General features: G+C 40.3%; 2 protein-coding genes across 2 annotated transcripts in view; one reads left to right on the top strand and one right to left on the bottom strand.

Moving 5' to 3' along the window:
• Positions 1–3,220: 3,220 nt before the first annotated feature.
• LOC137258401 (ankyrin-3-like) lies at positions 3,221–24,995 on the bottom strand. Its single transcript, XM_067796070.1, has 22 exons — positions 24,779–24,995; positions 22,319–22,382; positions 21,308–21,696; positions 20,398–20,496; positions 20,115–20,222; positions 19,808–19,906; positions 19,062–19,100; positions 18,624–18,734; positions 17,828–17,938; positions 17,262–17,366; positions 16,152–16,250; positions 14,753–14,851; positions 13,741–13,968; positions 13,341–13,439; positions 12,848–12,946; positions 12,449–12,547; positions 9,237–9,344; positions 8,774–8,884; positions 6,901–7,005; positions 6,422–6,520; positions 5,322–5,420; positions 3,221–4,919 (listed from the first exon to the last, which is right to left on the bottom strand). Exons 3-22 carry the CDS (start codon positions 21,419–21,421, stop codon positions 4,752–4,754), a joined length of 2,199 nt encoding a protein of 732 aa, XP_067652171.1. The 5' UTR covers positions 21,422–21,696; positions 22,319–22,382; positions 24,779–24,995; the 3' UTR covers positions 3,221–4,751.
• LOC137258402 (sodium-dependent multivitamin transporter-like) overlaps positions 24,578–25,554 on the top strand; it is a 35,339-nt gene continuing 34,362 nt past the window's right edge. The window contains exon 1 of the mRNA XM_067796071.1: positions 24,578–24,629. The gene's annotated coding sequence lies outside the window, so the exon portion shown is untranslated. The remainder of the gene's footprint in view (positions 24,630–25,554) is intronic.

The following is a 25,554-nucleotide window of genomic DNA, read 5'->3' as shown; positions in this document are numbered from 1 at the left end:
TAAAGGTCATGTCAGTATAATGGGAATAACGGGCCTGTCGCCATAAAGGGAATAACGGGCATATCGGCGTAATGGGGTATAACGGGCATGTCAGTATAACAGGCATGTCGGCATAATGGGAATAACTCGCAAATGAGTATAATGGGAATAACGGGCATGTCGGTACAATGAGCAAGGGAGTATTATGGGAATAAATGGAATGTGAGTATTAAACGGAACAACGGGCATGTCGACATAATGGGAAAAACGGGCATGTCTGTATAACGGGCATGTCAGTATAATGGGAATAACGGGCAAGTGAGTATAATGGGAATAAAGGGCATGTCGGTATAATGAGAATAATGGGCATGTCAATATAGTGGGAATAACGGGCACGTCGGTATAATGGGCATGTAAATGTAATGTGAACAACGGGCATGTCGGTATAACGGGCATATCGGTATAACGGAAGTAACGGGCATGTCGATATAATGGGCATGTAAATGTAATGTGAACAACGGGCATGTCGGTATAACGGGCATATCGGTATAATGGAAGTAACGGGCATGTCGATATAATGGGGATAATGGGCATGTCGGTATAACGGGCATGTCAGTACAATGGGAATAATGGGGATGTCGATATAATGGGGAAAACTGGCATGTCTGTATAACGGGCATGTCGGTATAATGGGAAAATCGGGCATGTCAGTACAACGGGCATGTCAATATAATGGGAACAACGGGTATGTAACTATAAGGGGCATGTCGGTATAATGGGAATAACTGGCATGTCGGTATAATGGGAATAACGGGCATGTCGGTATAATGGGAAAAACGGGCATGTCGGTATAATGGGAATATCGGGCATGTCGATATAACGGGCATGTCTGTACAACGGGCATGTCAGTATAATAGGAATAATGGGCCTGTCAGTATAATCTGCATGTGAATATAACGAGAATAAGGGGCATCTCGGCATAATGTGAAAAACGGACATGTCGGTATAATGGGAATAACGGGCATGTCGGCATCATGGGCATATCGACATAATGGGCATGTCAACATAACGGGAAAAACGTTCATGTCAGTGCAATGGGCATATAGGTATCATGGGAATAATGGGCATGTCAGTATGATGGGAAGGACTGGCATGTGAGTATAATCGGAATAACGGGCATGTCGGTATAATTTGAATAATGGGTATGTCAGTATAACGGGCATGTCAATATAATGGGAATAACGGGCATGTCAGTATAATGGGTATAACGGGCATGTCAGTATTATGGGAATAACACTCACATGTCGGTATATGGAGAATAATGAGGATGTCAATATAATGGGAATAACGGGCATGTCTGGATAATGGGTATATCGGTAGAATAGGAACAACGGGCATGTCAGTATGAAGGGAGTAATGGGTATGTCGATGTAATGGGGAAAACGGGCATGTCTGTATAACGGGCATGTCGGTATAATGGGAACATCGGGCATGTCGGCATAATAGGCATGTCTGCATAATGGGCATGTCGGTAGAATAAGAATAACGGTCATGTCAGTATAATGGGAATAACGGGCCTGTCGCCATAAAGGGAATAACGGGGATGTCGGCGTAATGGGGTATAACGGGCATGTCAGTATAACGGGCATGTCGGCATAATGGGAATAACTAGCATATGAGTGTAATAGGAATAACGGGCATGTCGGTATAATGGGCAAGGGAGTATTATGGGAATAATTGAAATGTGAGTATTAAACGGAATAACGGGCATGTCGATATAATGGGAAAAACGGGCATGTCAGTATAACGGGCATGTCAGTATAATGGGAATAACGGGCATGTCAGTATAATGGGAATACCGGGCATGTCTGTATAACGGGCATGTCGGTATAATGGGCATGTCGGTAGAATAGGAATAACGGTCATGTCAGTATAATGGGAATAACGGGCCTGTCGCCATAATGGGAATAACGGGCATTTCGGTGTAATGGGAATAACGGGCATGTCAGTATATTGGGCACATCAGTATAATGAGAATAACGGGCATGTCGATATAATGGGAATATCGGGCATGTCGCCATAATGGGCATGTCGGTATAATGGGCATGTCGGTAAAATGGCGATAACAGGCATGTCTGTATCACGGGCATGTCAGTATAATGGGATGTCGATAAAATGGGAAAAACGGGCATGTCGGCATAATGGCAAGAACGGGCATGTCGCTATAATGGGCATGTCGCCATAAGGGGCATGTCGGTATAATGGGAAGAACGGGCATGTCGGTATAATCTGTATGTGAATATAATGAGAATAACGGGCATGTCGGTACAATGGGAATAACGGGCATGTCCGTATAATGGGCATGTAAATATAAAGTGAACAACGGGCATGTCGGTATAACGGGCAAATCGGCATCATTGGAATAATGGGCATGTCGCCAAAAATGGAAAAACGGGCATGTCGGCATAATGGGAGTAATTGGCATGTGAGTATAATGGGAATAACGGGCATGTCGGTATAATGGGAAAAACGGGCATGTCGGTATAATGGGAATATCGGGCATGTCGATATAACGGGCATGTCTGTACAACGGGCATGTCAGTATAATAGGAATAATGGGCCTGTCAGTATAATCTGCATGTGAACATAACGAGAATAAGGGGCATCTCGGCATAATGTGAAAAACGGACATGTTGGTATAATGGGAATAACGGGCATGTCGGCATCATGGGCATATCGACATAATGGGCATGTCAACATAACGGGAAAAACGTTCATGTCAGTGCAATGGGCATGTAGGTATCATGGGAATAATGGGCATGTCAGTATGATGGGAAGGACTGGCATGTGAGTATAATCGGAACAACGGGCATGTCGGTATAATTTGAATAATGGGCATGTCAGTATAACGGGCATGTCAATATAATGGGTATAACGGGCATGTGAGTATTATGGGAATAACACTCACATGTCGGTATAAGGAGAATAATGAGCATGTCAATATAATGGGAATAACGGGCATGTCTGGATAATGGGCATGTCGGTAGAATAGGAACAACAGGCATGTCAATATAATGGGAATAACGGGCATGTCAGTATAATGGGTATAACGGGCATGTCAGTATTATGGGAATAACACTCACATGTCGGTATATGGAGAATAATGAGCATGTCAATATAATGGGAATAACGGGCATGTCTGTATAATGGGCATGTCGGTAGAATAAGAATAACGGGTATAAACAGTTGATAGGACCGTTTATTAACACTGCAGAGCCGTAAAGTTTCGACACAAAGGCAAGTGAGTGAATATAACAACATGAAACATATGTTAAATTTGGGATTACACATTCTTAGTAAAATAAAAATTCTAGTACTTTTTTTAGTTGAATCAAATCCGGGATTTGAACCCACACCCTCAGAGTCAGGCACCAAATCGCCAGCACACAAAGTCAGCCGTTTAACGCGCTCAGCCACCACTTCCACTTTCTAAATGGCATTGTGTAATCAACATTTCTACATTATCACTGCAGGGGGACACCAGAAAATGTGCCTTCCAGGAAAGCAGGAACAGCATATGTATAAATTACGATCAGGAAAAGAGTTTCTCAAACTCTGACCAAACTTAATCCCACCTTTGGCACCAGGTATTGTCACATTTGTTCTCCATCATAGACATGTAAGAATGTACAAGAACCAAACTCACACTCCAAAATACTGACCCTAAGCTTATTCATGCTGTTCAGTGATGCAACCAATAACACTGCAACTGCATCACCATGACATATTGTGTGACTAAGTATTACCAAACATGAGGAGGACAAAAAATGGTTGATAGTATTTGGAACATCCCAGGCTGCAGATCAAATAAAAGAGCATGAACAAGTAAGCCTCCTTCTTCAACAAGAGAAACCTGGAGATCTAGTACTACAGGGGTCTCCACCCACCCCACCCACCCCGGAGCTCTACAGCTCATCATAGATAGCATCTACATCCACTCACAAGGCATCTTGCCTAACTCGTTTCTCTTGGCATCTCTTCACTCATATGAGTGTATACATTCATGGTGTATGCTAAATCAGACTAGAACTTTCACACTCTGTGAATGGCAAGAGTGCTCATCAGCTTAGAGTTAAATGTTCTATTGCTTTGTCACCCTTGCAAAACAGAAAATAAAATTAATGTCAGCTTAGAATGTACGCATACGCATGGCATCAGAAAACCCTCAAACAGCTCATCATCAGGTGAGCAAATAAGGCATTGGCACCAAAGTACATGATTTTTTTCATTCCTACCTAAATAACACTGTCCGTCCCTTTCACAGACTTCTTCATGGGAGTTTTGCAAATAATCACCAGACTTCAACACTTCCTGCATGACATAGTTTGCAGTCAAAGATAATCCATGACAGCGACCTGTAGTCTCTGAACCAGTCAAACCAATGATTGAAAACATGAGTGCCATTCCAAACCATCTGGCTAAAATGACATGCAATCAGTCAAGTTGAAGAATCCGAACATGGGGACCTTCCACAAAGTCATCCATGGTTCGGTGAACCATACCTCCTATATATGAGCATAGACTTAATACTGTGGTAGCGCTCAAATCTATTTTTGGAACTATGCACGGGTACAGTTACTTTCCTTCAACCAGCAACAGGGTCCAGGGTGTTCTGTTTCTGGTTTGTTCACACAAAACATTTGGCATAACTGACATATTTTGTGCCTATTTTCTAACAGATTCCTTTGACGTAAGACAGGACAGCCAAAGAATTAAGAGATAACACAGAAAGTCCTCTTCTCCCTTTTGACGTGCTCCCTCCTCTGGAAGAAGGTCCCACTGGGACTGATTGGCTGGGTACCAGGTGTGTTGGACAAGATGGCTACCATCACATCATGCTGTTTGGTGTACATGGAGATGCCTAGAGGCGTAAGTCCCAGCTGCAAGTACATCAGCAATGGTGTCAGTTTCAGTGCATCAATCCACACTTACAACATATTTTTAACATTTGCACACACTGACACATAATCTTTTTATTTGACTTGCAATTCTGCTAGTTAAATCTACATTGAAAGTATGTTCATCTCATAAATAATTTTAGATATATACGCACATGACTTGTATACATGGTGAGTCTGGCACTTGGATCTAAGAACATCTATAAAAAGATATGAGAGACTTTCTGTGGTAATGTTACTTGTTAAAACAACATTGGCAGCTACAGTATGTTTGTTGGCTACAGTATGTTAGTTGTTTAAAAGAAATATTCTTTATTTACAGTGTGTAAATAATCAAGTCTGGACCATCCAGTGAGTGATTGCCATGTCACAATGGTGACTCACCTGTGAGTGTAGAGTTGGGTCAGCCCCCATCTTCAGCAGCAACTCCACAACATCCACATGTCCTTGTTGGCAAGCCAGATACAGGGCTGAAAATCCTGCCTGGAGCACAGACAACATAACATCTCAATACCTCTAACACAGGGTCAAATGAGACCATTGTAATTAAATATTGATCATTAACCACTGCCACATGAGACCATTGTGACATAGTCAGTAACCATGATGTCACAATGAAATTACATCACCTAAGATCACTTTTAGCTTAAAACACTATTTATTAGTGTTCAAAAACTGAAAAAGTCACATCAGCAATACTTCAGCCATATTGTGACTAAAGCATGTTGTAAATTCACCATAAATACATGTAAAATATAAAAACCTGTCAGTGAAGGACAGTAAACCAACTACAATATCACAGTATTTTAGAAGTAAGACTTGCATCTATCTCTGAAATAGGATTTCAAATTCGGACAAGACAATATGAAAATGGGCTATAGATTGCCAATGACTGAAGGTAGATCACCATACCAGGGACCATGGGGACTAACAGTTTGTAACAAACAGTTTTGTTGATAATAGGATTCTCACACTTGGGGCATTACTCTTCCACAGATGTATGTAACTTCTTGTCATTAAAGTTAAAAGGAGTTTAAAGTTTTTCTCATTTCATGATGAGAAATTTGATATCAAATGAAACTGTACACTTATGTACTGATCCAGTAAAGCCAGTCAGACTTTTAAGAGAGTCTACTCTCTTACAGAATTTGATCTGGAATATGAACATAAGACACCAGATAAGAACAGGGATTTATCTAAGATTTTATGCAAGTTGCCTTTGCCTGTAACGTCGGGGAAAGTATTGTGATGTTGACAAAAACTGAACAGGTTTGTATCCTGTGAAATTACTCATTTATATTGAGTACTTCAAAAGCAGCCTCTGGACACAGCTAGTTCAATACCTGAATATTTTAAAGTTTTTACAATATCTATTTCAGTAATGAGAATAATCATTTTGAGGTATTTCTCCAACACATCAAAAGAAATCAAGACAGATCTAGAAAACAACCTTGAACAGACTAACACTGAAAGTGTCTCCTCACCTTGGTTTGTTTGTCAAGGTCAACGCCGGCATGGACCAGGAAGTCAACTGTGTCCGCATGACCTCCAAAGCTGGCACAGTGGAGTGGGGTCAACTGCCTCTGTGGAAACATGTGGTCAGAGGGTGATACACTTACTGTATTCAGCATCTCAGTTCCCAAGGCAAAATCTTGGCAAAAAGAAAATGGACACCCTAGCTATTCACAGCAGCAGGTGCAACACTTCTGTTCAAACCTTGGGATCTGCTTATTGCAGCTGGTTCAGCCCTGGCTTGACCAACATGAAGAGTCTACTGAATAGAGCTGATATAGAAGCTTTGACCAACAAGAATTGCCTTCTTACTAAAGCTGGTAAAGGGGTGTTCAACAACCAACAACAAGAGTCTTCTTACTGCAGCTGGTACAGGTGTGTTGAGTTGCAAGAGTATTCTTACAGCAGCTAGGACAAATCTACTTACTGCAGCTGGTATGAGCCTACTTACTGCAGCTGGTACAGACATGTTGAGCTGCAACAGCTGAGTGTGAAGGAAGCTAGTGTTGCCCTTATGAGCCTCCTCCAGGATGAGTCTATGGACATCGGAACTCAGCTGGTCCACACATGCAAACAAAACCATCAACATAATCAAACAAGAGTCATCAGAAGATGACATATCCCCCCGGCACCCACATGTTTAAAAGGACAAATAATCTGAGAGTTTTTTTAGACTAAGTTTGAATTGTTCCCATGGAATTCATGAAAATAATAAATGACATATATCTGTAACCAGCAAAGTCATAATTTCAAGATCTGTCTCATATATCTGCCCAGATCTGTTGAAAGATATGAAATGGTTTTCGATTTGAGCTCTGGGAACGAAGCCCACCCCTCCATTTTGAGATTAAGTCCGAAACATTTCCATGGAAACCAAGAAAATAATACATCACACAAACCTTTAAAAACCAAAAGGCACCACTTTGGGGTCTGTCACACATATCTAACAGATACTAAAAAGTTTTTGAGTTCTGCTCTGTAAATGAAACACACCTCTCACTTTTCAGAATAGGTCCACGGCGTTTCCATAGAAACCAAGAAAATAATAAATCACAAGATCCTGTACATAGCAAAAGGCACCACTATAGGTTCTGATTGATATATCTAACAAGTTTTGCGGAAAAATATTGAACAGCTTTTGAGTTCTGCTCTGGAAACGAAACCCACCTCTCACTTTTGAGACTATGTCCGAAACGTTTCCATGGAAACCGAGAAAATAATAAATCTGAAAAACCAGTACATAGCAAAAGGCACCACTTTAGGTTCTGATAGATATATCTACCACGTTTTGCATAAAAATATTGAACGGTTTTTGAGTTCTGCTCCAGAAACGAAGCCCACCCCACCATAAGACTAACACCAAAATGTTCCATGGAAAAACAAAAAAAATATAAATGCCAAAAATCTGTAAATAGCAAGAGGCACAACCATAGGCAGAGATTGCTATATCTATCAAGTTTGGTCTAAAAATATTGAACGGTTTCTGAGTTATGCTCCGGAAACAAAATGATTATGGATGGATGGACGGACAGACAGACAGGCAATATATCCCCCCGCATTACATCCCGGGGGGATAATGAACCAAATCAAACAAACTCAAGTGTTCTGCAGGTCACTTAAATGTTTCTGGAATATGTGTAATGCCTGATGATATAGGTCACAATGCAAATGCACCAGTCCTCGTGTTGTGTCCTTACTGCTGCATGTATCTAGGCCACCAGCCATTGTGTTGTCTCCTGACTGCTACATGTATCTAGGCCACCGGTCCTTGTGTTGTCTCCTCACTGCTGCATGTATCTAGGCCACCAGCCATTGTGTTGTCTCCTGACTGCTACATGTATCAAGGCCACCAGTCCTTGTGTTGTCTCCTTACTGCTACTTGTATCTAGGCCACCAGTCCTTGTGTTGTCTCCTTACTGCTACATGTATCTAGGCCACCAGTCCTTGTGTTGTCTCCTTACTGCTACATGTATCTAGGCCACCAGCCATTGTGTTGTCTCCTGACTGCTACATGCATCTAGGCCACCAGTCCTTTTGTTGTCTCCTGACTGCTACTTGTATCTAGGCTGCTAGTCCTTGTGTTGTCTCCTTACTGCTACATGTATCTAGGCCACCGGTCCTTGTGTTGTCTCCTTACTGCTACTTGTATCTAGGCCACCAGTCCTTGTGTTGTCTCCTTACTGCTACATGTATCTAGGCCACCAGCCATTGTGTTGTCTCCTGACTGCTACATGTATCTAGGCCACCAGCCATTGTGTTGTCTCCTGACTGCTACAGGGAACGCCAACATTATAGTACCAAGATAAAGCTACCAAGCCCCTTACCTTCCGGATGCTGGAAAACTCCTCCATCTGCTGTGAGAGGGAAACTTCACCAATAGCTGTCAATATCTTAGACTGGACCTTCTCTGCAATTTCTTCCACAAAATTCATGTTCTGGAAATAATTACTCCTATCTGAATATGATTACTGTTCACAGAAACATCCCAGAAGCTCACGTCTCAACTTTAAACAATAAAGAAGCAAACAACAGACTACTCAGTCCAAGAAATCCACAAACAAATACTAGACAAATATTAGAGAAATAAATATGAGAATTATTTCTATAAAAGTTTTTTTTCAAAATACCAATTAAAAGATGTTCAAAATAAACATGTTTTCAATCGAACAACCGTATTTTCATTTATTTTGGTGATTATGCATGACAATATCTAGAACAAGTCATCTGCATCACAAAAACTGAACACTGTCCAGCTAACTTCCTGTTCCTCCTTGACCACTATCCTACCTGTCCTGATGGTGCGAAGGGTCCCAGTCTGTTACACCACATCAGCAGAGTGTTGAGAGCAGCTACACACCGCTCCTGCATGGCAACATCAGCACAGATGAAGTCGCCCTGAAGGACAGTCATCACTGAATTGTCACAGGACCAGCATCAGGTGTTTCACAAATGCTTTTAAGAAAAAATACTTACGGACTGACAATGGAGTAAGCTCAATGGACATAGAGTATGAACAGCATTTTGGTATAAGTTATCGCTTGATAACGGCATTGGTAAATAAATATACAGAAATGTTGCTCATAAATATAATAAAGAAGTTGCATATCCACAGAACTATCATTGTTGTTCATCACACCTACTTCTATAGGCTACTCAAAGAAATTATACTTGCAGGGGCAGATACAGCTTTTTGAGAAAGGTGCAGTGTACAGTTCGCCAGAGTTTTAATAACCACTTCCAGGACAAGAGGAGGGGTGGGCACCCCTGCATCCCCCTCTAGAGCTTAAGGGCTAAGTTAATAATTCAGTTGAATTTATGAACCCTTTGAACTCTTCTTTCAAATTTCATTTTGGGGTGGGAGGGAACTTTCACATACCAGAAAGTAAATGGTTACTTTGAACAGACCTCATTCACACTGCACACTGGAGGAATGTTTGTTTAGTTGTTTAGTGTCACATTCCAGCCATATGACATATATCTGTAAGTAATCAAATCTGGGCTAGGCAATCCAGTGACAGAAATGAAGAGTATTTGGACACACGTTTGGGTCACAGTGACATGCATCAACCATGTTGGGCGTCCTGATTTTGACCCTGAAGAACATGGGTGAAGATCAGTTCTGAGACGGTGGTGGAACACGTACTTTGACAGCTATGTCACTGTGTTGTAACACATGCTTACTTTGATAGCTGTGTCAGGGTGGTGAAACACATACTTACTTTGATAGCTATGTCAGGGTGGTGAAACACATACTTACTTTGATAGCTATGTCAGGGTGGTGTAACAAAAACATACTTTGATAGCTATGTCAGGGTGGTGTAACACAAACGTACTTTGATAGCTATGTCAGGGTGGTGTCACACATACTTACTTTGATAGCTATGTCAGGGCAGTGTCACACATACTTACTTTGATAGCTGTGTCAGGGTGGTGGAACACAAACATACTTTGATAGCTGTGTCAGGGTGGTGAAACACATACTTACTTTGATAGCTATGTCAGGATGATGTAACACATACTTACTTTGATAGCTGTGTCAGGGTGGTGAAACACATACTTACTTTGATAGCTATGTCAGGATGGTGTAACACAAACGTACTTTGATAGCTGTGTCAGGGTGGTGAAACACATACTTACTTTGATAGCTGTGTCAGGGTGGTGTCACACATACTTACTTTGATAGCTGTGTCAGGGTGGTGTAACAAAACCATACTTTGATAGCTATGTCAGGGTGGTGTAACACAAACATACTTTGATAGCTATGTCAGGGTGGTGTAACAAAAACATACTTTGATAGCTATGTCAGGGCGGTGTCACACATACTTACTTTGATAGCTGTGTCAGGGTGGTGAAACACATACTTACTTTGATAGCTATGTCAGGGTGGTGAAACACATACTTACTTTGATAGCTGTGTCAGGGTGGTGAAACACATACTTACTTTGATAGCTGTGTCAGGGTGGTGTAACAAAAACATACTTTGATAGCTATGTCAGGGTGGTGAAACACATACTTACTTTGATAGCTATGTCAGGGTGGTGAAACACATACTTACTTTGATAGCTATGTCAGGGTGGTGTAACAAAAACATACTTTGATAGCTATGTCAGGGTGGTGTAACAAAAACATACTTTGATAGCTATGTCAGGGTGGTGAAACACATACTTACTTTGATAGCTATGTCAGGGCGGTGAAACACATACTTACTTTGATAGCTATGTCAGGGTGGTGTAACACAAACGTACTTTGATAGCTGTGTCAGGGTGGTGGAACACAAACATACTTTGATAGCTATGTCAGGGTGGTGAAACACATACTTACTTTGATAGCTATGTCAGGGTGGTGTAACACATACTTACTTTGATAGCTATGTCAGGGTGGTGAAACACATACTTACTTTGATAGCTATGTCAGGGTGGTGTAACAAAAACATACTTTGATAGCTATGTCAGGGCGGTGTCACACATACTTACTTTGATAGCTGTGTCAGGGTGGTGAAACACATACTTACTTTGATAGCTATGTCAGGATGGTGTAACACAAACGTACTTTGATAGCTGTGTCAGGGTGGTGAAACACATACTTACTTTGATAGCTGTGTCAGGGTGGTGTCACACATACTTACTTTGATAGCTGTGTCAGGGTGGTGTAACAAAACCATACTTTGATAGCTATGTCAGGGTGGTGTAACACAAACATACTTTGATAGCTATGTCAGGGTGGTGTAACAAAAACATACTTTGATAGCTATGTCAGGGCGGTGTCACACATACTTACTTTGATAGCTGTGTCAGGGTGGTGAAACACATACTTACTTTGATAGCTATGTCAGGGTGGTGAAACACATACTTACTTTGATAGCTGTGTCAGGGTGGTGAAACACATACTTACTTTGATAGCTGTGTCAGGGTGGTGTAACAAAAACATACTTTGATAGCTATGTCAGGGTGGTGAAACACATACTTACTTTGATAGCTATGTCAGGGTGGTGAAACACATACTTACTTTGATAGCTATGTCAGGGTGGTGTAACAAAAACATACTTTGATAGCTATGTCAGGGTGGTGTAACAAAAACATACTTTGATAGCTATGTCAGGGTGGTGAAACACATACTTACTTTGATAGCTATGTCAGGGCGGTGAAACACATACTTACTTTGATAGCTATGTCAGGGTGGTGTAACACAAACGTACTTTGATAGCTGTGTCAGGGTGGTGGAACACAAACATACTTTGATAGCTATGTCAGGGTGGTGAAACACATACTTACTTTGATAGCTATGTCAGGGTGGTGTAACACATACTTACTTTGATAGCTATGTCAGGGTGGTGAAACACATACTTACTTTGATAGCTATGTCAGGGTGGTGTAACAAAAACATACTTTGATAGCTGTGTCAGGGTGGTGGAACACAAACATACTTTGATAGCTATGTCAGGGTGGTGAAACACATACTTACTTTGATAGCTGTGTCAGGGCGGTGTAACACATACTTACTTTGATAGCTATGTCAGGGTCCGCTCCATGCAGGAGCAATGTTTCGATGAATGACGCTTGGTTCTCCAGACAGGCAATGTACAATGGAGTCATGCCATCCTATGAGACACAGGTTAACACAAAAGAAATAACTTAAAAATATCATCATCATCATCATCATCATCATCATCATTTCTCTTCTTTCTTATTGTTAAAGCTTGTCCTTTAAATTTCTGTAATAAACACTTCAAAGCAAACACACACTCAGGTCACTGCTATTACAAGTTATTCACCTTCACACTCTAGGCACATACACATGAATACATTTTAAGACACAACAGCACAGCAACTAACAACACAAGCTGGAAACGATGAAACCATTCCAAGGAAGGGAGTTGTCTGCCCCTTATGACGACCTACCTCGGACTGGTTGTTGATGCAGGCACCATGATTCAGTAGAATCCCGAGGATATCAACATGGCCGTGCCTTGCAGCACAATGCACGGGGTCTATACCACGCTGGAACAGTTAACAGTTGGCAAACTTAACACAACACAATTCTTATGTTACTTTCAGTACTGAACCGAAAAACAATAAAAATTTTATCATTTCATAAAGTATTCACAGCCTAAGATAATTTAACATAATCACAAAGACAGATCCAGAATTTTTTAATTTGTGGGCATCGTCATCCTGCAGATGGTTGTTTGTTTAGCCATGTACACCTCGGATAACATCGTCTCTGGGTCAAATCATATCTTGGCACAACTGGCAACTTTATTATTACAGTTACATGTAGATTCACTGAGAAAAGGTTGGTGACTGACAAAAATGGGGTTGGAACACCAAATTGTGAAACTTTCATCACTGAACCATATCATATGAACATGAGTTCTGACTTTGACCTTATTACCTTTGACTTGTAGTGAATGCTTGCATTCCGACTAAGCAGTTCATTCAGTATTGCTGTGTGTCCTTTCATGCACACAAGGTGAATAGCCTTGGCTCCTTGCTGTAAACAGAAATACAGGTGAGCTTGATCCTGGTTATAAACAGACATATGGCTATATCATCTGTCTGATTCTTGTTCGTTCCTGGCATCAGACTGTCTTCAACATTATTAGAGCTATGGCTGTCTGTTATGACAATTAAATAAGGAGGGTTCAGTGATTGAGATCGTGAGCATCAATCTATTTATATTACACATTGACAAATCTGTTAAAGCAGTCAGTCAAACTACCCATATCATGCAGGACATGCTGAAGAGCAATTCTATTCTCGACCATCATGATAACCCCAAAGACAAAACTCACAATACTGGTGACTTTGTTCGGGTCAAAGCCCAGTTCATCTATGCACATCTTCACTTGATCCAAGTCACCACTGTAGGCAGCCCGCAACAACATCTCATCTGGTTTGGTGTCCAGGTAGTCATTGTCGATGTTGGCTAATGGGGGTGCAGCAGGACACAGGGACAAGATTGTTGCTACGACGACGCTGTGTTCCATACTGAGAGCAATGCCAAGGGGAGTCATCCCACACTGCAACAGAAACCTTGTCTCATGTTACCATGGTTACTGCCACAGTTTGTTTCCACATTTCACTTGAATCTGTTTAGTACATAGAAAATTTGTATTTTAAACATGGTAGTATAAATTAGCAACTGCGATTGTTAGTGGCTGTACCCTCAAAGGGGGTTGAAGTAGCATAAAGTTATTGTTCTCCTAAGACAGCATGTAACTCCCCAAAACTTTGAAACTCAATTTTACTCAACCATACTTTTAATTGCAGTAATATTTGTTATATAAAATTCTGGCTAAGTCATCCTACCAGCGCCAACGGCTGAAGGGATGGTGTTAACCAGTGAGGGTCCATGCTGGGGGAAAAGTAATGTAAGGCCCCATAGTCCCTAGTATGGTGACGTACCTTCAGTTGTTGGCGATGTTTCATCTTTGTTTTATATTGTTTTGTCTAAATAGTTCCATTAGGTTAAACGTTCCACACTAGTTTTAATTGTAAGTGTGATATTCTAGATGTTTTACTGTCCATTGATAACAGGTTTTCATAATATACATATATCCCATTTCAACATCACACATGTTTTTGTCATGATATGGCCGAAATATTGTCGATGTGACATTAAAGGTTGACTCATTCACTCACTCAGCCATTTCATGATAACTTGATGATAATGACAGCACAAAGATAAAATAAAGCAAAACACAAATTGCACATGATTGTAGCTAAAGGTTGCTCAGTATTATTCTAAGACTCTCATGGAGGAACATCATAAGGTTTGCAGTGTCATTACACTTGACAACATACCTTCACTGACAGACATGGATCTGCTCCAGCCTTCAGTAGCAGCTTGACGACATCCTCATGGCCCTCCTGGGCAGCGAAGTACAAGGGGGTGAAGCCAGCCTGGTCAGCAAATATACACATCATTTAGTCTAACATACTTAACAAAGAATATTAGAAACACTGTCTGAAATCCACCTTTACTGACAATAACATACTGAAGCACGACTACAACATACACTGAAACAAATACGGGAACATAGTGAAGCACGACTACAACATACACTGAAACAAATACGGGAACATACTGAAGCACGACTACAACATACACTGAAACAAATACGGGAACATACTGAAGCATGACTACAACATACACTGAAACAAATACGGGAACATAGTGAAGCACGACTACAACATACACTGAAACAAATACGGGAACATACTGAAGCACGACTACAACATACACTGAAACAAATACGGGAACATACTGAAGTATGACTACAACATACACTGAAACAAATACGGGAACATACTGAAGCACAACTACAACATACACTGAAACAAATACGGGAACATACTGAAGCACAAGTATAACATACACTGAAACAAATATGGGAACATAGTGAAGCACGACTACAACATACACTGAAACAAATACGGGAACATACTGAAGCACAAGTATAACATACACTGAAACAAATACGGGAACATACTGAAGCACAGCTACAACATACACTGAAACAAATACGGGAACATACTGAAGCACAAGTATAACATACACTGAAACAAATATGGGAACATACTGAAGCACAGCTACAACATACACTGAAACAAATACGGGAACATACTGAAGCACAGCTACAACATACACTGAAACAAATATGGGAACATACTGAAGCACAGCTACAACATACACTGAAACAAATATGGGAACATACTGAAGCACAGCTACAACATACACTGAAACAAATAAGGGAACATACTGAAGCACGACTACAACATACACTGAAACAAATACGGGAACATACTGAAGCATGACTACAACATACACTGAAACAAATACGGGAACACAACTTATTCTCCCATTTCCTTCCCATTAAAAGCTGGTGATGAAAACTGGAAATAATTAAAGGAACCTTTGACATTTCCTGTGTTCCTGTATTTGTTCCTCTCAGTATATTAGCACCTTATGAAAATATTGTCTTACAAAGACAAATATAATTAGTTGGCTGAACTAAGCAGGGCAGGTGATAACCTGTGGACGGCTACGTGATACTGACTGTATCCAGACAATCACCTGAAACACTGTGAACAGACACGTTTTGATGTGAAACAGCGTAACATTTAATAAAGTTAGAATGTGCACAGAATCTGTAATATTGTTGAGAACATGTTTAAAATATCTAAGTGATGCATGTCTCACCTCTGTCTTGATGTTGACGCGAGCCCCATGGTTGAGGAGGAAGTTGACACTGTTCATGTTTCCATGGAGACAAGCCAAGTGCAGGGCTGACAAACCTACCTGAACGACACCCACATTATCTATCATAAGCTTATTGCCTCATTTGACACTGTTCATGTTTCCATGTAGACAAGCCAAGTGTAGGGCCGACAAACCTACCTGAACGACACCCACATTATCTATCATAAGCTTACTGACTCATTTGACACTGTTCATGTTTCCATGTAGACAAGCCAAGTGCAGGGCCGACAAACCTACCTGAACGACACCCACATTATCTATCATAAGCTTACTGACTCATTTGACACTGTTCATGTTTCCATGGAGACAAGCCAAGTGTAGGGCCGACAAACCTACCTGAACGACACCCACATTATCTATCATAAGCTTACTGACTCATTTGACACTGTTCATGTTTCCATGGAGAAGCCAAGTGCAGGGCCGACAAACCTACCTGAACGACACCCACATTATCTATCATAAGCTTATTGACTCATTTGACACTGTTCATGTTTCCATGGAGACAAGACAAGTGCAGGGCCGACAAACCCACCTAAACAACACTTACCAGAGTGAGTATCTATCATCAGTTTAGTGTTTAGTCTCAGTAAGGCTCTTTAGTATTAAGCTGACTGTTGTGGAATATTTGCAACCTTATGTGCATTGTATGCCAAACATAAGTTTTCATATAACAGAGACAATTTGTGAAGGATAACAGTCTTTCAGCAGCGCAACAATATGTCTGGGAGTGAATGAGGGAGTTTCAACAATATTCCAGCAACAGCTAGGGACATCGAAAATGGGCTTCACACATTGTACACAAAAGCAGGATCCATGCATGGTATGACTACATATTGGTGTACTGGCATTCACAATAAGCATAAAACACAAACAGTGTTGAAAACAGTCTTATCTAACAAACAAACAACAATCAAACAAAAGTCTTGGTTCAGTCATTTCTGAAAGAGTCACGCCATATAAAAAGCTTTATTTACAAATACTTTTTCTGCAGAAAAATCATTCTCAACTGAAATTTCAATGAAAAGTACATAGCAGAATGAGTCCACTTACTGGTGTGGTGGCATTGACATCTTGGCTCCTAGAGAAGGACACCATGTTGTCAGTTTGTCCGGCTTCTGCAGCCTTTATGAAGTCTTTGAGAGGTAACGCTGGCAGCTGGATTACATCAGAATAAACAAGCATTGAAAAGTACAATCTTGACTTAATAATGTTCAAAATGACTACCAATAAGTCAGGTTAAACATGGAAGTATCTCAGATAAATCTGTATTGCCAACTGAGTGAGTCAGTATGGTTTTACACTGCTTTTAGCAATATTCCAGCAATATCACAGTGGACGACACCAGAAATGGGCTTCACCCATTGTGCTCATTTGGGGAATCAAACCTGGGTCTTTGTCGTGATGAGTGAACTTTTTAACCACTAAACATTCCATCCACCACTTTTGCCGACTGAAGTCTGAGACCCAGTTGTCTAGGGTGTCCTTTTTATTGCCTTATTACCTTTGCTTGTCAAAGTCCATGATGTTGTTCGTCTTTTATTTACACAATCTGATAGTACACTAGCGGAGAAATGTTAGGGAAAAGATTAATGAGAAATGTATTTGTGAGGTTGTACCTCGCTGAAGCCATCCATCTCCTGCTTCTGTGCCATGGTGGCCAGGTTCTCCAGCTTGTCCATGATGCTGCTCCGGAGGGTGGCAGATGTACTTGGCGAGTGGTTCCCAAGCTGGAAGATCAGGGTAGATTGGATGAATTTATTCATTCCTTTGTCTGTTTCCTTCAAACTATCGTTTGTTACATGTTAAAAGAAAGTTAAATATATCAGTGAACCTGAATAAATTGCAGCAATGATTTTTGTGTCATTTCTGTATTGATTTTGTCTCTGTTTCTCTGTTTGCCTGTCCAAATGTCCATCAGTCAGTGAGTAGCTGTTAGCCTGTAAATTATTTGAGTCAGGAACCAGCCAAACTAATGACTGATATTATGATGACCTGATTTGACCACACAACCATGACGTCCAATCCCCACTTTAGCTCAAATGATGAAATTCAAAATGATTCTTGTTTTTAAGCACTATCACAGCTTAAGTATCTTGCCCACAGGCTAAAATTTTGCTTACAAGGTTTTTGTAATCAGACCATCCAGAGATTATGTATATCCTTGCCACCCAAGTGAACAAGCTACCTGAGATTAAATTACATTTGTGACATAATTCCATTATTTTTAAGGAATTGGCAGTTAAATGGACATTACCCTCTGTTTAAATAACCTCCGTAGATTATCTGTTTTAAGCACAATTATCTGTTTTAAGCAGAATTCCCATTGGAATTCTCCAAGAGTAACATATGTCTGACACCAGTATGATCCTCACTTTGAAATACCTGGTCATCTGATTATGTGTGTCCCCATACCTTGTGGACTCTGTCAGGTGCAAATGGGCCTAGTCGATGACACCAGAAGATGAAGACACTGAGAGCCTCTGCATTGCCCAACACCATAGCTATGTCAGAAGCCTTCATCCTCTGCAACATAAACTCTCAAGTTCTTGAAAGGCTTTTTAGAAGTTGGACAAACATGAATATGACACATTCCATGGACAAAATCTTCTGTTTATTCTCAATATGGCATTACAGACCTGACTCCTCCTCCAACCTCATCAGTTGAATGTACAAAGAGAAGCTGCAGTCATGCAGACATAAGCATTGTGTAATCCTGATTAATCATTGTTGATCACATGTCCAGATTACTAGTCAACAGATACATGGTGTTTACAACAGTTGTGTCCAGGCATGTATTGTCAGGGTACAGTACATATTACCATGCTATAACTGTAGTCAGTATATACTCACACACTGTGCCAAGCATGGTGACGCATCATCCATGGGGACCTGCAATAGATGGTCCACTTATAAATACAGACATATGGCTGGATTTGATATCACTCAAACAGGAAGGCAGTGGTATTTGAGGACAACAGGGGAGGTAACTATACAGGACTGAGGTCAAAAGAGCGGAAACTTCTAGGTTCAGAAAATGAGGGTAGATAACTACAGGATACACAGCAAGGAACAGCAAGGGAGGCAACTACAACATACAGGCTGCAGGTGATATCACACATACAGGATGGTTCTGATATGGAGGACAACAGAGACTAGTTAAGCTGACTACAGGGTATATAATTATGACAATGGGTGATAACTACAGGGTATATGGCAACAGAGAAGGTAACTGCATGTGACAGGACGTCAGGGGAGGTAACTACAAGTTAGAGTGAGTGAGTGAGTTTTTAGCCTCTCTTAACAAAATTCCAGCAATATCATCGTGACAGACATGAAAAACGGTCTTCACACATTGTACCCATGCGGACAATCGAACATGGGTCTTCGACATGACACGCAAACAGTCTTTAACCACTAAGCTCCCTACTGCACCTACAGGTTACAGGATTATAGGGCAGGTAACTCCTTTTCACAAGACATCAGGGGAGGTAACTTCAAGATACACAGCAACAAGGGAAGTAACTACAATATACAAGAAGACAGGAGCATATAACAACAACAGGATAAAGCATCAGCAGAGAGTGTAGCCACATCACCTCCATCTCCCAGAGAGGGTCCGCTCCATGGAGAAGTAGCTTCTCAATGACCTTGTGGTGGTTCTGCTGGGCAGCCAGGTACAGGGGCGTGTACTTTGTCTGTCAGTGGGGTAACATCAATATAGACAACAACTCACAAAGCCAGGATGTTGCAAGGAAATTAGATTTCATTTAACAAAGCCTTTACAAAACATCAAATCCTGCATCATCAAATCAGAGTCAGAGACCATTTTTATGGACTGATAATATGTATATTTATCTGCATCAGAGTCAGTGTAATTCCAGCCATGATGCCGTCGGTACTCACATGCAGCATTGACATGACAGAGTCGATCTTCAGGCCATGCTCCAGCAGGAGGTCAAGCATCTCTTCATCCCCCACCATAGCCACTGTGTGGACACATGTCACCCCTCGCTGACAAGGAAACATACATGTGATGAGATGTGTGATCTACAGGTGATGTCTGCCCCTACCTCTGATCTACAATGTTGATGTCCAATCTCTCAGTGCACCTACCTGTGATCTACAGGTGATGTCTGCCCCTACCTCTGATCTACAATCTTGATGTCCAATCTCTCAATGCACCCACCTGTGATCTACAGTTGATGTCTGCCCCTCTCCTCAGCAACTCTTTCACAATGTCTCTATGTCCTTCTTTCACTGCCATCAACAATGCTGTCATATTTCTCTGAAATGAAAGCATTTGTAATTTCTACAGTGAAAGCCTTCACTCTGAATTAAGGAGGAAGCAGCTTTTCTGCATCAGCAAATAATCACGTCTGGACAATGAGCCATACTTTTATACTAATATTTCTTTATTCTGTTTTCCTTTAATGTTTGGCAAACCAGTGATCTGAACATAGTGTGTGCCCAAAGCTCAAATATAACAAGACAAACTGATGTCAATAAATTCTCAAGTCAGGTGATGCATTGTTCTACTCTTTTTATCATCAATATGTATCTGCATTAAGTGAGTGAGTGAGTGACTTTGTTTTCATGCCAGTTTTAGCAATATTTCAGCAATAAGTTGGCTGAGGACACCACAAATGGGCTTCACACGTTGTACCCATGTGAAGAATCTGGGTCTTCGGTGTGATATCTGCATTTAGAGGACACAAAAGTGAGATTTAGTTATCAGCCAACATTATTCAGCCTACTTGTTCTGTTTGTAGCCCAGAATCCAGTGTAAATAGTACAGTATTCCCGGTGGTACTGTATAAATGGCAACTGATGATATCACAATGGTCTGCCAAGTACAGCAGTGTGTGGAGTCATCCTAGAGACAACACTGCTGTTACCTTGTCATTTTTCTGACAAGGTTAACCTCTTTGGACATGTGAACAAGGCGTTCGACTTTGTATCAGAAGGTCCACAGTTTGAAACTATGGACCTTCTGATCCAGCATGACACTAAAAGTGTATGGTCGTTACATCATGATTCAACTTTATTGTTGTGATATCTCCTGAACTTTTTGGGATGAAGTATAAATCTCATCCTACCGGCGGTGCTGTGAAGTTAGGATCCCCCCCAGCATCTAGGTACCGACACACGCCCTCCATGTCCCCTGACTGGGCATTGAGGAGGAAGGTGATGGCCGCCTCAGCACTGCTCATGATGGTACTCCAGCCTCATGTAGTCAGCTTCGACAGTCACTTCATAGCATTCACAGTGCCTTCAAGATGTATCTCAAGTTGAAGCAAATACATGCTGACCTTCAGTTTCCATGTAACTGTTTGATCCAGTGATTACAATTTGTTTCATGTTGTCAGGACATTATCACTGCACAAGACCATCTGACACATGATGCTGTGTGGTTCAGTAGTTTCCACTAGTAACCATGGTAACACTTTGAGAAATTTCAGTGGTAACCTTTGTCCCTTTTGATTGTCTGGAATGAAAAATAAGCGATCATTAGGTTACACCAAATTAGCCAGGAGACATAATTCAACACCCAATTTTTTCATTAACAACTTTATAAGAATTTAATTTCTTGTAAAACAACATAAATCATTGAGGTGAATGAAAATTACAGTTACTGTACATAATTTACATTATTCCGAGTGAGTAGGTTTAAATGGAAGTCACATCAGGGTTGTTTCAGGCATATCAGTTTATATCCTATTTATATATTCTGCAGTGAAGAAGGATAATATCATATATACAGCTCACCATACATTTGGTTGTCAGCTGACTTCAGCCGTACATTCTTACCCACTGAACTGCTAAGTATTTGATAGGTATACTATTTTAAAACAAGACCATATTTTCTGTTTGAAATTGAGACAAAATTGAAATGTAACGTATTTTTCCATTTCCAATGATTTACAAGTATCATTAAAAACAGACAGATGTAGGCAAATGGATACTTAATATCTGATTGATGACTACAAAACCTGTGAAAAGAGGTGTCTTACAAAACATGTGACATCAAGCATGAATCATCAGCATCTCACAGTATAGGTTTATATTAAACAGAAAGTGCGGAAGATATATAGAACAACTACACATACCACGTAAACTTCTTTCCTCTGTGATATCTGGCCCAGGAATTAGGCTCTCTGGCTTTCTCAAAGCCTGAAATTATTAAATGTGCAGCGTCAGGTGACAAGGAAACATTACACTAACACAGTACTTAGTATAACAAACCAAGAACACTGAAAGCGTAACACTATATTCACCTTTAAAAACCACACTTAGTGCCAACCCACCCACCCAAGTACATGTGTGAAAAAAAGATGACACCCCCACCTCCCCAGGACCAAATGGATCCCACACACACATCTCTTAGAATCATCATCAAACAACCCCCACCCCAACCATTAAATCTGAATGGTCCTTTCATAAGCAGATCCATTGTGATACTCACTAGTGACATGATAGTGACATGATATAGGCATGTTAGTTCTACTGGTAACCAAGGACACTGGTCAGACAACCTTTGCATGACACGGCAATGTTTCAACCTCTCGACTACATCTGTGAGCCATTGGGTCAAATTTACAGGTTTGCACTGTCATATGTTAAAAGATGCTAATTTGATTATCTACTTCACATCATATGTTATGGTGCCTTTTCATAATGTATTTCACAATTTGTCATGCGTATATGAAGTTTTGTACTATGCAATAAATATGTCAACTATATATTTAGTTTTGCTGGTAGGGAAATACTTGGACTATAAAAAGTAGTCTGACATAACCATGTTATTCAGTTCATATGTATGCTTGTTATATGAAGCATGCTTATGTGCTATATACTTGTTATGTGAAATATGCTTGTTATGTGATATATGCTTGTTATGTGAAATATACTTGTTATGTGATATATGTTTGTTATGTGATATATGCTTATGTGATATATGCTTGTTATGTGATATATGCTTGTTATGCGATATATGCTTGTTATTTGATGTAATGGTTACAGGAATTGTGAACTGAATTTAATGAGATTGGTCTAACATGATATGAATTTATGACACAAAAAATGCTCCATGTCCTTATGAAAAGGTGAATGGATACACAATATAGTTTTTTTTTAAATTTTGAAATATTTAATAAATGGCATGGCTCAGTTGACCTTAGGTTAGATGCTAGCTGTTACCACTCAACCTCCTCTGGCTTTCCTTTCAGTGAGCGAGTGAGTGAGTTCAGTTTTACGCGGCACTCAGCAATATTCCAGCTATATGGTGGCAGTTTGTAAATAAGCGAGTCTGGACCAGACAATCCAGTGACAAACAACACAAGCATCTATCTGCACAAATGAGAACCGATGACATGAGTCAACCAAGTCAGCGAGCCTGACTACACAATCTCATTAGTCGCCTCTTACAATAAGCATAGTCACCTTTTATGGCAAGCAAGGGTTCCTGAAGGCCTAATTTCTACCCCGGGACCTTCATAGGCCTTCCTTTCAGTAGGTGAATGATATTGATATACTCAAAAGTCAAATTGAATATTTCATCTTTAATTCCCCAATCAGTCACTGATGTTCTTAAGAGTCTACAAAAACAAAATTGTGTAGAAGCTACAATATATTTTCTTAACTCAAAATCAGTTGTAAAAGGATACTAAGATAGAGGAAATATATGTCTTTTTATCTAAGTTGTTAATTATAATTTGAAACCGTTTATGCCTTTATCAAGATATACATTTTGGCATATTGTCAGATAACATAAAAGTCATCTCACAAGAAGATACAATGATCTAGTCAACAGATATATATTAAAACCGCTTTACTTAAATTGTAATCCATACAAGTTATTTTTTCATTTATTCAATTCAAGTTTTTAGGTGCTATATTTCACATGTAGTATGTTTTATTATTAAGATTTTTAAATCATGCATGCATTTGTATTATTTCATTAAATTTTAAATTATACAACAATCTCTTAAAACCGATTAAAGTTTGATAAATTTATTTGACATTTGAGAATGTTGTTATAAATAAAACCACTGTTAACAATCAGCATTGCTATTACCATCAACTTGTACGTTCGTTTGATCGTGAAATTTTCCATTTACTGAAACAGACCAAAACACTCAACAGTCGAGTAGGTTCGCCACAGCTGGTACATCAGTGGCGATCGATCTACAAATGAACAAAATAGTCCCTAAATTCCTTACATATAGCATGAAACGTCGTAAGAGAATCACGAAAAAGAGTCTAACCAGGCACATACAAGTCATAATCCTGTCATGTCGTAATAGGGTTTATCATATGAAAATGTTTTCATTTTTGTCATAACTTGCGGAATAATCTCATGAACTGGGTTTTCAGCTTAGCGACGTTCGCACTTCATGACCGTGATGTAGCATAACTTGCGTAAGTATATCTTTTCGTTGGTGTGTGAGACGGTTATTTTCCCATGTGTTTTGCCCAGCTATTTTCATATGATTCTTCTATCTGAACCGACATGGAATCGTATGGCATGTTTTGTGTGATAGGGTGATTATCTCACCGTGATCACCTACTAGTTGCCATGCTAGTGGTAAACATGCTTTCCCAACGGGACCGATCTCGCGTGCTGAATCAGAGAATGTCGATACTTGTATGGCATCAGCACTGGTTTCGCTTTTCGTACTGAGGGTACAGTCAAGGTGGGGTACATTCCACGTCGTCATTCGACTGAAATACTGATATTCCATATTTGCAAGTGAAAAGTCACCGTCTTCTTCCCGAGAAGTGAATCTAAGGGGAGCCACTCTGAATCATCGTGTCGTTGCATGTTGTGTGTATCGGTAGAGTGCTCCATTACGCAAAGCGTGGCAAGTTTTAATCTGTTTCTTGTAAGTTACAACTCCCTGGAAGCTGGAGGTACGTGTATGCCCTTCCTCATCAACCATCACTCTGGATTCGTATAAAATTCAAAATATATCACACACAGAAATACATTTCACAGGTTTTTGGGTGGAATTTATTGTTTCTTAATTGACATCCCACTCCAGTCACCGTAGACAAATCTCTTTTACACGTTACTGTCACGTGAAATCCGGGTTGTGACGTAATGCATATTTAATCAGGACAATGCTTGAAAATATGTTATACGTGTGCATATTCGTGCAGGAGGTTAAATGGAAATATGTAATGTTTTGTATAGCTCGAGGGGGTTTAGAGTGACGACCCTTTCCTTTGGCGCTCTAAATTCTCTCTGTGGAAACTTTAGTCATTGTCTTAGATGTCAGTCGCAGTCCTCTCAACAGTTTTTGTTCTGCAGTAATTAAACTGTCATCTTTATCATTCACATTCA

Source organism: Haliotis asinina, chromosome 12 (assembly GCF_037392515.1).
Source record: "Haliotis asinina isolate JCU_RB_2024 chromosome 12, JCU_Hal_asi_v2, whole genome shotgun sequence".
NCBI lineage: Eukaryota > Metazoa > Mollusca > Gastropoda > Lepetellida > Haliotidae > Haliotis > Haliotis asinina.
This window is presented reverse-complemented; position numbering and strand designations above follow the sequence as displayed.

Coding starts and splice junctions, on each gene's coding strand:
- LOC137258401 (XM_067796070.1), bottom strand. CDS start 21,421: ATGAGCAGTGCTGAGGCGGCCATCACCTTCCTCCTCAATGCCCAGTCA. Junction 18,735..19,061: donor CACCATGCTTGGCACAGTGT/GTGAGTATATAC, acceptor TTTATGTTGCAG/AGGATGAAGGCTTCTGACAT. Junction 6,521..6,900: donor ACATGTCTGTACCAGCTGCA/GTAAGTAGGCTC, acceptor ATGTTTCCACAG/AGGCAGTTGACCCCACTCCA.